This window comes from Ranitomeya imitator, chromosome 1 (genome assembly GCF_032444005.1).
Source record: "Ranitomeya imitator isolate aRanImi1 chromosome 1, aRanImi1.pri, whole genome shotgun sequence".
NCBI lineage: Eukaryota > Metazoa > Chordata > Amphibia > Anura > Dendrobatidae > Ranitomeya > Ranitomeya imitator.
In genome coordinates, this window is record NC_091282.1 from 225,256,390 (window position 1) to 225,272,497 (window position 16,108).

The window sequence follows — 16,108 nt, forward strand, 5'->3', positions numbered from 1 at the left end:
GCTGTGCTCTGTTAGCCACTCATCTCTCCTATAAAAGCTAGGCCTTCTGGTCAGATCCTTGTCTGAGATAGCACTTGCTTGAGACACCTGGTGTAGTGAGGAGCTGGAGTTTGGAGAGCTAGAGGAATTTATTGTGCGACAGTTGTGTGGTTTGTACGCTTGGAAAATTCCTCATCCCTTACCTGCTTTATTTACATTCCCCGTCTTTCACACCCTGGTGGATACCTCTGTTATTTGTTAGAGCATATTTTGTGTGAATGGAGTTTTCTTTTTACCCCTGTCTTTGTTTCCCTGTTAGTCGGGTTGGTGTACTGTTGTACACAGTAGCGCCTCTCTTCCCCGGGTGGGGGAGGGGGACAGACGCAGGGCGGCAGTCTGGAGACAGGGCGAGGGCGGAGGCCCCGGCATCCTCGCCATCTGAGGTATCCCGGGAAACAGGGCGAGTTAGGGCGCCCCCTAGAGCTAGGGCCAGGAAAGGTGCCCCTGGTCCCAGTTTACTCGCCAGTCCAATCGTGACAAAGCCATCATTAGGTTGGGCATCATAGGAAGACATAATTAGGCTGGGTTTTATAAGAAGCCGTCATTAGGCTGGGCTTTATAAGAAGCCATCATTAGGCTGGGCTTTATAAGAAGCCATCATTAGGCTGGGCTTTATAAGAAGCCATCATTAGGCTGGGCTTTATAAGAAGCCAACATTAGGTTGGGCATCATAGGAAGACAATTAGGCTGGGTTTTATAAGAAGCCATCATTATGATGGGCTTTATAAGAAGCCATCATTAGGCTGGGCTTTATAAGAATCCATCATTAGGCTGGGCTTTATAAGAAGCCATCATTAGGCTGGGCTTTATAAGAAGCCATCATTAGGCTGGGCTTTATAAGAAGCCATCATTAGGCTAGGCTTTATAAGAAGCCATCATTAGGCTGGGCTTTATAAGAAACCATCATTAGGTTGGGCATCATAGGAAGACATAATTAGGCTGGGTTTTATAAGAAGCTGTCATTAGGCTGGGCTTTATAAGAAGCCATCATTAGGCTGGGCTTTATAAGAAGCCATCATTAGGCTGGGCTTTATAAGAAGCCATCATTAGGCTGGGCTTTATAAGAAGCCATCATTAGGCTGGGCTTTATAAGAAGCCATCATTAGGGTGGGCTTTATAAGAAGCCATCATTAGGTTGGGCATCATAGGAAGATATACTTAGGCTGGGTTTTATAAGAAGCCATCATTAGGATGGGCTTTATAAGAAGCCATCATTAGGCTGGGCTTTATAAGAAGCCATCATTAGGCTGGGCTTTATAAGAAGCCATCATTAGGTTGGGTATCATAGGAAGACATAATTAGGCTGGGTTTTATAAGAAGCCATCATTAGGCTGGGCTTTATAAGAAGCCATCATTAGTATGGGCTTTATAAGAAGCCATCATGTTCCCAATATACTGCAATAAAATTCTACTATAGAACAGCCACTTAAATAAAATCAGAGGACCACCCGCTACAATTTCTAATTGTCCTACTGGGGAATATTACAAGGGTTGTCTTCAGTTTTCTGAAATAAACATACCCATTAGTAAATTGCCCTAGTATGTATGTGTCTGAGATGTATAAATGAGATTGTGGTCCCAATAAGGTCTAGGAATGAGGAGATTGGTGACAATTTCTATATAGCGCTGAGATGAATACAATCCCAGTGAACAAATAAATGAAAAAAATTATTCTATGCATATGGTAACAGATAGAGAGTCTGTTAAAACAAGGACTATATGTTAAAACACGTGGGGCAAATAATGTGATATGTCCTGTATCAGCAGAAGACCTAATACATGTAGAAAATGGTGCCCAATACATAAAATGGCAGACTGTCCTTCACCATTCTCACTTTATAAACATGTAAAAAAAAATGTTAATAAACCAATCGCACAGACGACAAAACCCACCTGTCTAAATTGGTGTTATTGCGTTGTTAGTGTTATTCTATTTTTTATATATAAACTCAGTCAATATAAAATTATGTTCTCCCTTTCACTTTTTTTATTAAAAAACGAGGCAAAAAAAAAACCTTCTCCAGCCTATGGTGTGAGAAGTTTTTTTCAGCTGAGTCTTGAAGATCAAGGCGAATATTGAGATTTTGTTTTATAACTTTTGATACACTCCAAAACAACATAAAAAAAAGGTTACTTTACGAATGAACTATTTACATTATAAGAAAAAGACAGATATCCAGCATCAGGATCTTCCATTAAAAGCCATGATTTTATTTAAGGTAAAACCAAAAAACGTTGCAATACCCACACTAGAGCATTAAAAATCTGTGCCAACGCGTTACTGTCAAATGTTTTTAGTAATTGCAAATAGAAAATGGAAACTGGATGGCGCCATATTCTGTTTCATCACCGCTCGGCATTAAGATCAGGCAAGACTTAATATTTCACTCCGAATAGCCTTTCTGTCTCTGGTATTTTGTACTGTATATTCCTCAGGTGTAATCTCATATTGTTATATATTTGTTTCTTTCTTCACCACCATATTTATGGCTTATTAGCCGGTGATTACTTTTACTTATTCATGTGATGAAACAGGATATGACATAACGCTCCTTCCGATCTCCATTTTCTATATGCAATGACTAAAGACATTCGACTGAAACGCGTTTGCACAGATTTTTAATGTATTTGGTGTGGATATTGCAACACTTTTTGGTTTTACTTTTAATAAAATGGCTTTTATTGGAAGATCCTGATGCTGCATATCTGCCTTTTTCTCAAAGTCAAATGATTCTGGTGTAAATCATTATACCTTCACTGCCTATTTCCCTACACAAGCAGGACACATGAAATGCAAGACAAGTAATGCTTTTAGAAATATTCTTTGGACATCAACCACGCATAGAATGACCAGAAATTTTCTTGTTCTTTAGTCACAAAAACATCTGCGATTTTCTCAGGCGATCTGTGCAGAACACTACCTGACTGGTTGTTCATCATGCGGACAGCCTTGGCTTTGGCCAGTTCCAAGGCTGTGACCCATCTCTGTCTCTCCACTTCGCAGCTTGCCTTGAGATGATATGTTCGGCCACCATTGGACAGAACAATGTTACATGAATCTTCTGTGTCAATATGGGCTGTAGACAGGTTGATGGTTCCCCGGCAGGTGTGGGCCATCTCGGCCTGTGTCCTGTGGGATGACAGATTGGGAAATAATGTAAACAGGTAGAACAGCAAAGGGTGTGAATAACATCTAAATGGTTATTCCCATCTTCAGAAGTTATAACCTATCCATAGAAAAGAGGATAACTCAGGTATAACAACTGGGCCCTCCTCAGACACCAAAAATGGTGCTCGGCAAGCCCCATCTGCATATAGTGGTGTCCGGACATACGCACCATTGTATCATTCTCTATGGCACTGCCAGAGATAGCATTACTTGACTTTTTCCGGCAGTCGCAGACAGGAGAACAATTGGAGTGCATCGGGACCATCTGGATCCAACAGTTGGACCACTATTGATCAGCAAGTTATTATCCACAGAAAAGACATAACTTCTAAACATTGGAATACATAGTAACATAGTAACATAGTTAGTAAGGCCGAAAAAAGACATTTGTCCATCCAGTTCAGCCTATATTCCATCATAATAAATCCCCAGATCTACGTCCTTCTACAGAACCTAATTGTATGATACAATATTGTTCTGCTCCAGGAAGACATCCAGGCCTCTCTTGAACCCCTCGACTGAGTTCGCCATCACCACCTCCTCAGGCAAGCAATTCCAGATTCTCACTGCCCTAACAGTAAAGAATCCTCTTCTATGTTGGTGGAAAAACCTTCTCTCCTCCAGACGCAAAGAATGCCCCCTTGTGCCCGTCACCTTCCTTGGTATAAACAGATCCTCAGCGAGATATTTGTATTGTCCCCTTATATACTTATACATGGTTATTAGATCGCCCCTCAGTCGTCTTTTTTCTAGACTAAATAATCCTAATTTCGCTAATCTATCTGGGTATTGTAGTTCTCCCATCTCCTTTATTAATTTTGTTGCCCTCCTTTGTACTCTCTCTAGTTCCATTATATCCTTCCTGAGCACCGGTGACCAAAACTGGACACAGTACTCCATGTGCGGTCTAACTAGGGATTTGTACAGAGGCAGTATAATGCTCTCATCATGTGTATCCAGACCTCTTTTAATGCACCCCATGATCCTGTTTGCCTTGGCAGCTGCTGCCTGGCACTGGCTGCTCCAGGTAAGTTTATCATTAACTAGGATCCCCAAGTCCTTCTCCCTGTCAGATTTACCCAGTGGTTTCCCATTCAGTGTGTAATGGTGATATTGATTCCTTCTTCCCATGTGTATAACCTTACATTTATCATTGTTAAACCTCATCTGCCACCTTTCAGCCCAAGTTTCCAACTTATCCAGATCCATCTGTAGCAGAATACTATCTTCTCTTGTATTAACTGCTTTACATAGTTTTGTATCATCTGCAAATATCGATATTTTACTGTGTAAACCTTCTACCAGATCATTAATGAATATGTTGAAGAGAACAGGTCCCAATACTGACCCCTGCGGTACCCCACTGGTCACAGCGACCCAGTTAGAGACTATACCATTTATAACCACCCTCTGCTTTCTATCACTAAGCCAGTTACTAACCCATTTACACACATTTTCCCCCAGACCAAGCATTCTCATTTTGTGTACCAACCTCTTGTGCGGCACGGTATCAAACGCTTTGGAAAAAATCGAGATATACCACGTCCAATGACTCACCGTGGTCCAGCCTATAGCTTACCTCTTCATAAAAACTGATTAGATTGGTTTGACAGGAGCGATTTCTCATAAACCCATGCTGATATGGAGTTAAACAGTTATTCTCATTGAGATAATCCAGAATAACATCCCTCAGAAACCCTTCAAATATTTTACCAACAATAGAGGTTAGAATAACCCTTTCTTTTTTTTAAATAAACTTTATTTGATGAGATACAATAATTACAACTTATGACATTCAACAATATGATACTATATATTGAAATTTTTTACCAAAATTCTAGTTTTCTTAGAATATTTCCTTCTCACCCTTTTTATAATTTTTATAGATACAACAATAGTTTAAACAAGAGAAATATGAAAACCAAGGCCAGATCCTAGAATGTCTGGTACTTCTCTGACTTTTCCAAAATTCCCTCCCAAACTAACTTTCCCCCATTCTACCTTCATTATTCCCAGTGACCCTCTAAGTTTATTTTGAAGCTTTACCATGATGCATAATTGAACACCGCCATCACCTGTGATATATCTGCTTGTGTGTAGTTATAGGTTTCCATTTCCTACACTTACTTGGTATTGTACACATTATCTTATTACCTCTGTTTTTTGTTTTGTATGTACCCACTTGCAATCTATTCATTTACTTATGTGGTTACTGTTGCAACAATCTAGACATTGCTATCATCTTGCTATATACCATCGCCATATATGCTGTGTTATTGAGGTTGCCCCTGTATGAGTCCCACCTTTGCTGCTGCACTGGTGGCTACTGCCTTGTTTTTATTTTTTTATTGTTATCTTTTTTATATTTAATAAAGTTTATATGTTTTGCTATATATTAATTTGGATCTTTTTTGTGAAGGTTTGTTTTTTGGTATTTGTATGGTTTATGCCTTCATGGTCTTGTTAGGGATATCATTTGGTGTTTCTTGTATTTTGTTTACCTTAAGGTAATTTATATCCCCATCTATTATGGGTTTTAGAAGCAGAGATGCTTCTAGGACTATTCACGCTCAAAATGTGTTTTGCGGCAGTGGGTTGCCAGTGCAGGAGCCAGTACAGAAAACAGCATTGAAGAAAACTTTTAGAAATTTGCTTAATCGTCACACTAGGTTATGGTGGAACAAAATTTCATTGGAGAACTATGTATCTAAAAACCTTATCCCTAGGGGTCTTGCGGGTTCAGATCTTCCCCTCATTTCCGGTCAGTGATGTCTCCATGTGATCTAGATGGGAAACGGCGTGTCACTTGTGTTCCATCACTTTTATGAATATCCTCATTGATATCAATGGGAAATCTATTAATGAATTAGGTACTGAGATCGATGAAATCTATAAAAAACTTCAAACAGAATGTACTCCTGATGAATTTGATGGTTTTAAAAAGGAGATGGATGAGTGCTGTGACACATGGGAGAAGGACATTTCCGGTAGCAAGACTAAGAAATTCCTACGTGATCAACAGGAGAAAATGGAAAATAAGGTCTACAAATGGCATCATCAGGACCCTACTTAACTTTAATAAGTTAAAACAGTTAAAAAAAAGTAATTGTGAGATATCAAAGTCCCGTATCAAATAATTACTGACCACAGTAGTCGGAGGTCCACTTTAACAATTTAAAAAAATAAAAAAGCTGACCCTATAATTTTTGCAGCCGTCCGCGCTCAGGCCCCATCTCTGAGTCAGCTAGTGTTTCTAGTGCTAATTCTTCTACGTCATCGATTGGCCAGACGGTGGAGCGACATTTACGGTTCAACCAGAGGCGGAAAAACGATCGTTCTCGGAGTTATAATACCAGGAGGCGTGCTAATAATCTGGATTCAGACTATGAGTATGCACCCCAAAATACTTCTATGAAGGTAATAAACCTCTCTGATATTTCTCTCTCACCTGCTCAAATGTCTCTTTTGGGGAAAGGACTTACAGTGGGGCAAAAAAGTATTTAGTCAGTCAGCAATAGTGCAAGTTCCACCACTTAAAAAGATGAGAGGCGTCTGTAATTTACATCATAGGTAGACCTCAACTATGGGAGACAAACTGAGAAAAAAAAATCCAGAAAATCACATTGTCTGTTTTTTTAACATTTTATTTGCATATTATGGTGGAAAATAAGTATTTGGTCAGAAACAAACAATCAAGATTCCTGGCTCTCACAGACCTGTAACTTCTTCTTTAAGAGTCTCCTCTTTCCTCCACTCATTACCTGTAGTAATGGCACCTGTTTAAACTTGTTATCAGTATAAAAAGACACCTGTGCACACCCTCAAACAGTCTGACTCCAAACTCCACTATGGTGAAGACCAAAGAGCTGTCAAAGGACACCAGAAACAAAATTGTAGCCCTGCACCAGGCTGGGAAGACTGAATCTGCAATAGCCAACCAGCTTGGAGTGAAGAAATCAACAGTGGGAGCAATAATTAGAAAATGGAAGACATACAAGACCACTGATAATCTCCCTCGATCTGGGGCTCCACGCAAAATCCCACCCCGTGGGGTCAGAATGATCACAAGAACAGTGAGCAAAAATCCCAGAACCACGCGGGGGGACCTAGTGAATGAACTGCAGAGAGCTGGGACCAATGTAACAAGGCCTACCATAAGTAACACACTACGCCACCATGGACTCAGATCCTGCAGTGCCAGACGTGTCCCACTGCTTAAGCCAGTACATGTCCGGGCCCGTCTGAAGTTTGCTAGAGAGCATTTGGATGATCCAGAGGAGTTTTGGGAGAGTGTCCTATGGTCTGATGAAACCAAACTGGAACTGTTTGGTAGAAACACAACTTGTCGTGTTTGGAGGAAAAAGAATACTGAGTTGCATCCATCAAACACCATACCTACTGTAAAGCATGGTGGTGGAAACATCATGCTTTGGGGCTGTTTCTCTGCAAAGGGGCCAGGACGGCTGATCCGGGTACATGAAAGAATGAATGGGGCCATGTATCGTGAGATTTTGAGTGCAAACCTCCTTCCATCAGCAAGGGCATTGAAGATGAAACGTGGCTGGGTCTTTCAACATGACAATGATCCAAAGCACACCACCAGGGCAACGAAAGAGTGGCTTCGTAAGAAGCATTTCAAGGTCCTGGAGTGGCCTAGCCAGTCTCCAGATCTCAACCCTATAGAAAACCTTTGGAGGGAGTTGAAAGTCCGTGTTGCCAAGTGAAAAGCCAAAAACATCACTACTCTAGAGGAGATCTGCATGGAGGAATGGGCCAACATACCAACAACAGTGTGTGGCAACCTTGTGAAGTCTTACAGAAAACGTTTGACCTCTGTCATTGCCAACAAAGGATATATTACAAAGTATTGAGATGAAATTTTGTATCTGACCAAATACTTATTTTCCACCATAATATGCAAATAAAATGTTAAAAAAAAAACAGACAATGTGATTTTCTGGATTTTTTTTTTCTCAGTTTGTCTCCCATAGTTGAGGTCTACCTATGATGTAAATTACAGACGCCTCTCATCTTTTTAAGTGGTGGAACTTGCACTATTGCTGACTGACTAAATACTTTTTTGCCCCACTGTACCTTTGCTCCATCTTCGGCTCCTGACCGATTCTCAGTTCTAAAAGATTTGCAATTGTTTACACGTAAGCTGTTTTTTAAGAGATTATTTTCCCATGACACACAGGCTAACTTGTCCCCTACAGAAATCGAGGCAGAGACCATCCAGATTTTAGCCGAATTGGCCGAGGAAGCGGACGGCGACACCACCAAGAAATTTCCTGACCATCTTCTCCCGAAATCTAAGAAGTTCCCTCAAATCAGCACTGTACCGGTTCTTGATCTTTTTATTAAATCAGTCATGAAAGAGGTGAGCTCGGTTCCTGAGACCATTAGAGGTGATAACCTCAATAGAGAAGAAAGACTAGCCCTCAGGGAGCTGAGAAATATTCAGGGGGTGGTCATCAAGCCATCTGACAAAGGTGGCAATGTGGTGGTATGGTCAGTTTCTGCGTATGAGAAGGAGATGACACGACAGCTTAAAAATACGTCTTGCTACTAGAAATTGACTTTCAACCCTTTATCTAAATATAGAGATGAGCTGCGAGTCCTTTTACAGGAGGCAGTGGACAACGGTGTCTTAACGGCCAAACAGATGGAGGGGCTCTGGATTGAAGAACCAACGGTCGCAAGCATCTACTTACTTCCAAAAATCCATAAAGACCCTCTAACACCTCCAGGTAGGCCCATAGTGTCTGGGACCAATAATATCTCTGATCCTCTTGCTAAATTTGTCGACCACCATTTGAAATCTTTGGTGGAAATCCTCCCTTTGTATCTTAAGGACACCACGGATACTTTGAAGAAACTTGACGGGATTCACTTGGAAGCGAATATGATTTTGGTGACATGCGACGTGGAGTCGTTGTACACTTCAATCCGTCATGCTGATGGCCTATCAGCAGTTTCCTTTTTTCTTAGCCACAGTGGTCTTCATGATAATTCATGTGTCTTCCTTATTAAGGCCTTGAAGTTTATTTTGACACATAATTTTTTCATATATCGTGATCCTTTTTTTCTCCAGGTACAAGGTACCGCTATGGGGGCGTCTTGTGCGCCCTCATATGCGAACCTCTTTTTAGGCCTTTGGGAACGTGACATATTTCAGGTTTGTCCACACTGGCTTAGTGCCAAAGTTATATCTTGGTGGAGGTACATCGACGATGTGCTTATGATCTGGCAGGGTACTCAAGATTAATTGAAATCCTTTTTTACCATCCTTAATGACAATTCTAAGAACATCAAGCTAACATACAAACATAGCACCAGTTCGATTGAATTTTTGGATATCTCTATTTTTGTGGATCATGACGGTTTTTTGCAAACCGATCTGTATCGGAAAAGTACTTCGGTTAATTAATTATTGCACGCTTCCTCTTAGCACCCCCAACATTTGATTAGGAATATTCCAACAGGGCAATTTCTGCGCGCCAGAAGAATTTGCTCAACAATTTTCTTTTTGAAAAACAGGCTTTGGATCTTTCCAAACGGTTCAAGGATAGGGGGTATGGAAGGAGGACCATTTGCCGTTCATACCAGCGTGCTTTCCGAAGCCAGAGAACTGAATTATTACAGCAAAAGAGGATCACAGAACCACAAAATCAGGTACGATGTATATTGGACTTTAACTCTAGGAGTCGGGAAATCAGGGACATCATTTCCAAACATTGGCACATCCTTCAACTGGATGAGGTTATTTCCAAATTCATTGGTAATACCCCAGCGGTCACCTTTAGAAGATCGCAGAATCTTAGAGACCAACTGGTCCACAGCTACCACAGTGGCCACGACAAAAATATATCTTTGGCTCAAAAGGTCCGAAATGGGGATGCACTCGATGTGGCAAGTGTGTTGCGTGTAAAAATATCTGTGAATCTACTGAGTTTTCCAATTGTACCAACGACAAGCTCTTTGTCATTACCCACACCATTACTTGTACCACCAAATCAGTAGTCTATCATGCCACATGCCCTTGTGGCTTGATTTATGTGGGCATGACTACACGGGAACTCCGCCGCTGGGTACGGGAACATGTCTTGGACATCGAAAATGCAGCCAATGAGGTTGATCTTCATAGACTCAAACCTATACCCCGACACTTCAAGTCCGTACATAATTGTGACTCCACCGGATTGATGGTGAAGGGTATTGATCGCGTCTTTATTGGCCCCCGTGGTGGAAACTGGAAAAGACTTCTAGCCCAGAGAGAGACTAAGTGGATACATAGATTGAACACTATTATACCATTTGGTCTTAATGATCACAATAGTTTTGTTCCATTTTTACCGGTCTAATAATATACTTATTAGTAGATTTTTCTATTGTATGCTGTTTTCTGTCTGTTGTTGTTCTTAAATGGCTTTTTTCCTCTATTTTTGTATATTGTTGTTTTTTAATAAATATTTGATTTTATGTCCTTGTTTTTTTTATCATTTTTTATTCTTTATTAAGGGTATATGGTCATGTCCTGTTATCTGCTTTCTATATGGATCTCTTTTCTTGGCTCTCGGTCCTGTTGGATGATGCACAATGGACTTGTCGGTATAATCATATGAAGATTCCTGGACACCTAGCAACATAATTGTCTTTGTTTTATGTATTTATTTATTGTTGTTTATTAGTGTGGATTTCCACATCTTGTCATGTTTTGTTTTCTTTTTGTTGTTACACGGCGCCTCACATTTCTTATTCACCAATTTACCAGTATGTATTGGCTTGGTAGGGATTTTATTATTATTATTTATTTTTATTTTATTAATTGTGTTTTTATTTATTATTTCGCTCATGTGTCTGTATATAGTTTTATGTATATTTATGAGCATATTTATTGGTGTATATAAATTTATTCATACATTTTTATATATTTATTAGCCAGTCACTTTCACGTCATCTTACACGTCGATACTGTATTACTAGGATTCGCGTTACACTTTGTAATTTCGTTACGTTGACTTTTTCTTTTTTACACTCACATGCATCCTTGGTGTGCCATTCACTTGTATGTTTACTGTTTGTCTTTTATTTTCTGTTATGTCCTGTACGCTGGTATCTGTCCATCTTATGTGCGCACGCACCATTTATACTTCCTTCTGGTTGTATGCGTCCCTGGCAACCATCCCTTTGTCAATAGGTGACTGCACTTGTACGAGAGTATGGCCGGTGTTTCTGCTCGGCCGTTTTTTCTATCTGTTATTATTACGGCTATTCCGGTGTCTGATGTGTTACCGAGGGCTGTATCCACTCTGTTTGATCGTTGTTTATGCGTTGTTATTTATACCTACTGTCACCTATGTTAGTGCGTCTATGTGGTTCTATTATGTATGCGCACGCGCGGTTTAGATACATTGTTGATAGTATGCGTCCTTGTTAACTATCTCCCTGCTATTATGCGCCTGCGCTAGGGTTGCAATATGGCGGCTGCCCATTTTTGGCAGCACCTTCTCTAGTTGTCTTGGCAACAGTAGCCCCCTCTTTTTTTATATGGCTGCGTAGTTTCTTTGCATATGGCCGGCATTATCATATTCGGTTTCCATTTTCTATACACTGGCGCTTTTTCACTTCTTATCGCTATTCGTGTGTTGTTACTTAACTTATCGATTCCGACACCTGCGCTGGTGCGTTCATGTTGTGTTTTGTTATGTATGCGCACGCGCGGTTTAGACACCTTGTTGGTAGTATGTGTCCTTGACAACCATCTCCCTATTATGCGCCTGCGCTAGGGTTTCAATATGGCCGCTGTTCATTGTTTGCCGCACTTTTTCTAGTTGTCCTAGCAATGGTAGCTTTTTGTCTACAGCTACGCAGTTCTCTCTCATTTGGCCGATATCGTCACTTCCGGTTTCCGGTCTCCATACACCGGCGCTGTTTTACTATCTGGGACGCTTTTCCATCTGGAGTTTCTGCTTACACAGGTGCCGCTTATCTTGTCTTTAACCTCTCCTTATTCCTATTGGTCATGACCTCCTTATAATCTCCCTCTGGCCAGTACCCAACCACCCCTGGATGAAGCATTTCCTTGCGAAACGCGCTTCGGGTGTGGTGGGTCTCCGGGTGCCTCATCGTGGTAACTATACCGTTTATTTATACAGCGTTCACATATGTGGTTTACTTATTAATCTATGATAGTCTCTTGTCTATGCTAGGGGACACAGTTTACTAGTTCTTCACCTTATACTTGGTATTGTACACATTATCTTATTACCTCTGTTTTTTGTTTTGTATGTACCCACTTGCAATCTATTCATTTACTTATGTGGTTACTGTTGTAACAATCTAGACATTGCTATCATCTTGCTATATACCATCGCCATATATGCTGTGTTATTGAGGTTGCCCCTGTATGAGTCCCACCTTTGCTGCTGCACTGGTGGCTACTGCCTTGTTTTTATTTTTTTATTGTTATCTTTTTTATATTTAATAAAGTTTATATGTTTTGCTATATATTACTTTGGATCTTTTTTGTGAAGGTTTGTTTTTTAGTATTTGTATGGTTTATGCCTTCATGGTCTTGTTAGGGATATCATTTGGTGTTTCTTAGATACAACAATAGTTTAAACAAAAGAAATATGAAGGCCAGATCCTAGAATGTCTGGTACTTCTCTGACTTTTCCAAAATTCCCTCCCAAACTAACTTTCCCCCATTCTACCTTCATTATTCCCAGTGACCCTCTAAGTTTATTTTGAAGCTTTACCATGATGCATAGTTGAACACCGCCATCACCTGTGATATATCTGCTTGTGTGTAGTTATGTTTAATAAAGGTTTCCTTTTACTACAGAAAAGGTCTGCTGTTTTATCAGTTTCCAACTTGTCATATATTATTAGTGTTTTTAATGTTGAGATTTGAGTACTTTCTTTTTCTAACCAAAGTCTAAGAAAACATTTCTTGACTACTAGAAGAATCACATGAATTATGCTAGGCACACGTGCATTCCCCATATTCTCTTTCTTATCTAAAAGATGTAAATTGAAAAGGGCAAAATTGTGGGGTTTGGGGAATTTTAATTTTCAAAATGTCCTCCATGTATGAAATTGAATCATCCCATATCCATTGGATGAGGGGTCATTCCCAAATGAGGAGCTCTCCTAGCATTATAAGATTACATACAATAGGCGCCACTGGTGAGAAATTAATGCCTATCTTTAGGATATGTTCTCTATGTTATCGCTACAGATTGACATCCAAGATAACCACATATTGAAAAAAGGGAAGCAAAGCCAGGATAAGGGCGAAAGTAGGCAGTCGCCCAAGCTTTGAATGTAAGGGGGAAGCAATAATTTAAAAAGAAAACAAACCTGCTTCTTTAAAATTCTCTTCCAGATGCTCTCCACTGCATGTGCGCGGCACTCTGCACTAAAGGGAAATGCTCACGGGTTCTAGAGCAAAGCCTAATCCTGCCCGGCCTGTAGATGCAGGTCTGCTCCGCTTGTAGGGTTGGAGCACCGGAGAGAAGTTTACATATGTATACTGCAGGACCTCCAGATAATACTAAATGCCTGCTCCTGACCATCTCCATTAGTGAGGGCAGGTGATGGGGTGGGCTGAAGTAGCCGAATTACAGAAGCTTTACTGTATAGAGGACGCAGGCTGTAGAGCAACAGAGGGTGTCTGATGTGTTAAAAATTTGTCTCCACCAAGAAGGCGCCATTCTGCTAGAGGAAGAAAAGATTGTCTCCACCATGATAGTGTCGGCAGCGCTTGCGCAGTAGCATCTATTGGCGATCTGATAGATGCTAATGTGCAGGTGCTGCCGGCGCCATCTTGTTAGAGACAATTTTTTTCCCCTGGCGCCAACCTGACACTGTCTGTAGCTGACAGGTTCCCTGTAACAGTTTTCATTCTAAACAGAATACACCTAGAGGAGGAAGGGGTGCACATTTTGGGGCTCCTGAGACGCAGTGTGGCTCATGTTCCCCCTCAGCCTCATACTACCCCATGTATGGCAGAAAGTTCTGCATCTACTCCTTTCTATCTGATCATTACTGGGGGTCCTGGGAGTGAGATTTTCACAAATCACATACTGATAACATGTAATGATTTTGGGTAGGAAATATAGTGGATATGTGCATTTCATAACACGTCACAACAGGCCATTATCAAGAACCAAATAGAGCCAAATTCCCCGAGAGTGACACTTTTTATTTCTCACTGTTACGGTTGCTGCTCACCGCTGTGCTCCTGGTCCTCGGCATGCTGCTTCCGCTTCCCCCGCTCGCTCTTCTTTCAGCTCTCGGCGCGTTGTCCTCTCCTCCTCTCGGGCTGCGCCATCTTCTTCAGTCATCGCTCGTCCCTGCGCTCCTACTTCCGGTGTGCAGCGCGTTCCTCCTCCGTGTCCTAGGATGTCCGCTTCTGCGCAGGCGCGCAGGTTCCGGTGTTAGATGCGGCCTCTCTGTTCCGGATCCCCTAGCACCGGATGTGGTGCTCCTGCAGCCAATCCCTGTGGAGCGCACGGTATATCAGGCCACCTCCTCTGCTAGGAGGTGCCTCAGTGTCTTTAGCGTTTGCTTTAGTCTCTGGCCTATTTCCGTACTCTGTACTTCTGTATTAGCTCTGTGCTCCTGTACTTGTATTTACTGTGTTTGTTTTCTCTTTTCCTTGTTCAGTCCCGTCTCCGTCTCTGGTTTCCTTCAGCCGTTCCTGCCTTCCGTCTCCCGTGTCTTCTGCCTTTGGATTCTCCGCCCTTGATTCCGGTTTTCAGTTTTGTCCACTCTTCAGCTTCCCCTTTACTTGAGCCGTCCCGTTCTGGTGTCCGCTACCGTGGAAAGGTAACCTCTGGGCCTGCTCCTAAACAGTCCCTGTATAGGGGTTGGTTAACACCGGGTCTGCTCGCCCACGAGGGGGTCTTCCACGGTCCAGAGGGTCCACTCTCGTTCCTACCTCTGTAATCATAACACTCACACCCCGATTGTAGGTTTTTATTGTAATTCTCTATACATAGTTATAAGGGCAGACATCTTGCCCAAACTGCCATTAACTGCAACAGGATTTAGCCGGATGCATGATTAATAACATCTACATCTACCATAGGAAACAATAGACTGGGAGGGTTTCCAGGACATGCTCTGTAATCTGTGCAGAGGTTAGGGTGCAGGGAAGGAGAGGAGGTGTGCTGTGACCTCTACCTATTGTGAATTGTGTTGTCTACATCTAGGAGTTGCTTGTAATTCTGACTGTGATGAAACTAAAAATAAAAAAAAAAGAATCAAAAATGTTTTTACACACGGTAATCGCAGTAAATTTCCTGATGAACCATTCCCTTTTAGGAATTCCTCAACTTTTTGTTCTTTTCTTTAGTCAAGTAGTTGGATAATGTTAGGTTCGGCTAGAAGATGTATTTGTTAATGAAGCACATGTTAGTTTTGTTCTTCCTGCAATTAGGGTTAATCGTTAGACTACAGTAGGGCTCATGAAGAAAGCGACATGGGAAAATCAATACTTTCTAACAAGTACGAGTCTCCACCGCATGAAACTACAATGACCTTGCTTACACTCTTAACTCTGATTTCACAATGTAATGGATTTGGCCGGAGTATAAGAAGGGAGCAGACGTCTCTTCAGCAGATAAAACTTATTTTTAATGGACTGTACAAAGTAAAAAATTAATATTTGGAGATAACAAACCAATACTGATTAATGGCAAAAAGAAGATAAAGGGCACTGTAGACTATTACTAACATCAGTAGTAATGCTGCAATAAACCTGCACAGATACATAGCGACATGCCTGGAGAGCTGCAATCACATCCACCACAGCCCCGGAAGATCACGCAGCGTCGCAGTGATCCCGGCACTCACCGACTCATTAAAACCCACAATGTACTACTACATTTT

The 16,108-nt window shown here is 41.3% G+C and overlaps 1 protein-coding gene across 1 annotated transcript in view; it reads right to left on the reverse strand.

Annotated features, from left to right (window-relative positions):
- The window catches only part of OSBP2 (oxysterol binding protein 2), a 387,724-nt gene that overhangs the window by 334,872 nt on the left and 36,744 nt on the right, over nt 1-16,108 (reverse strand). Inside the window, exon 2 of the mRNA XM_069754235.1 lies at nt 2,961-3,169. Within this exon, the coding sequence (XP_069610336.1) occupies nt 2,961-3,169 (209 nt within the window). The remainder of the gene's footprint in view (nt 1-2,960; nt 3,170-16,108) is intronic.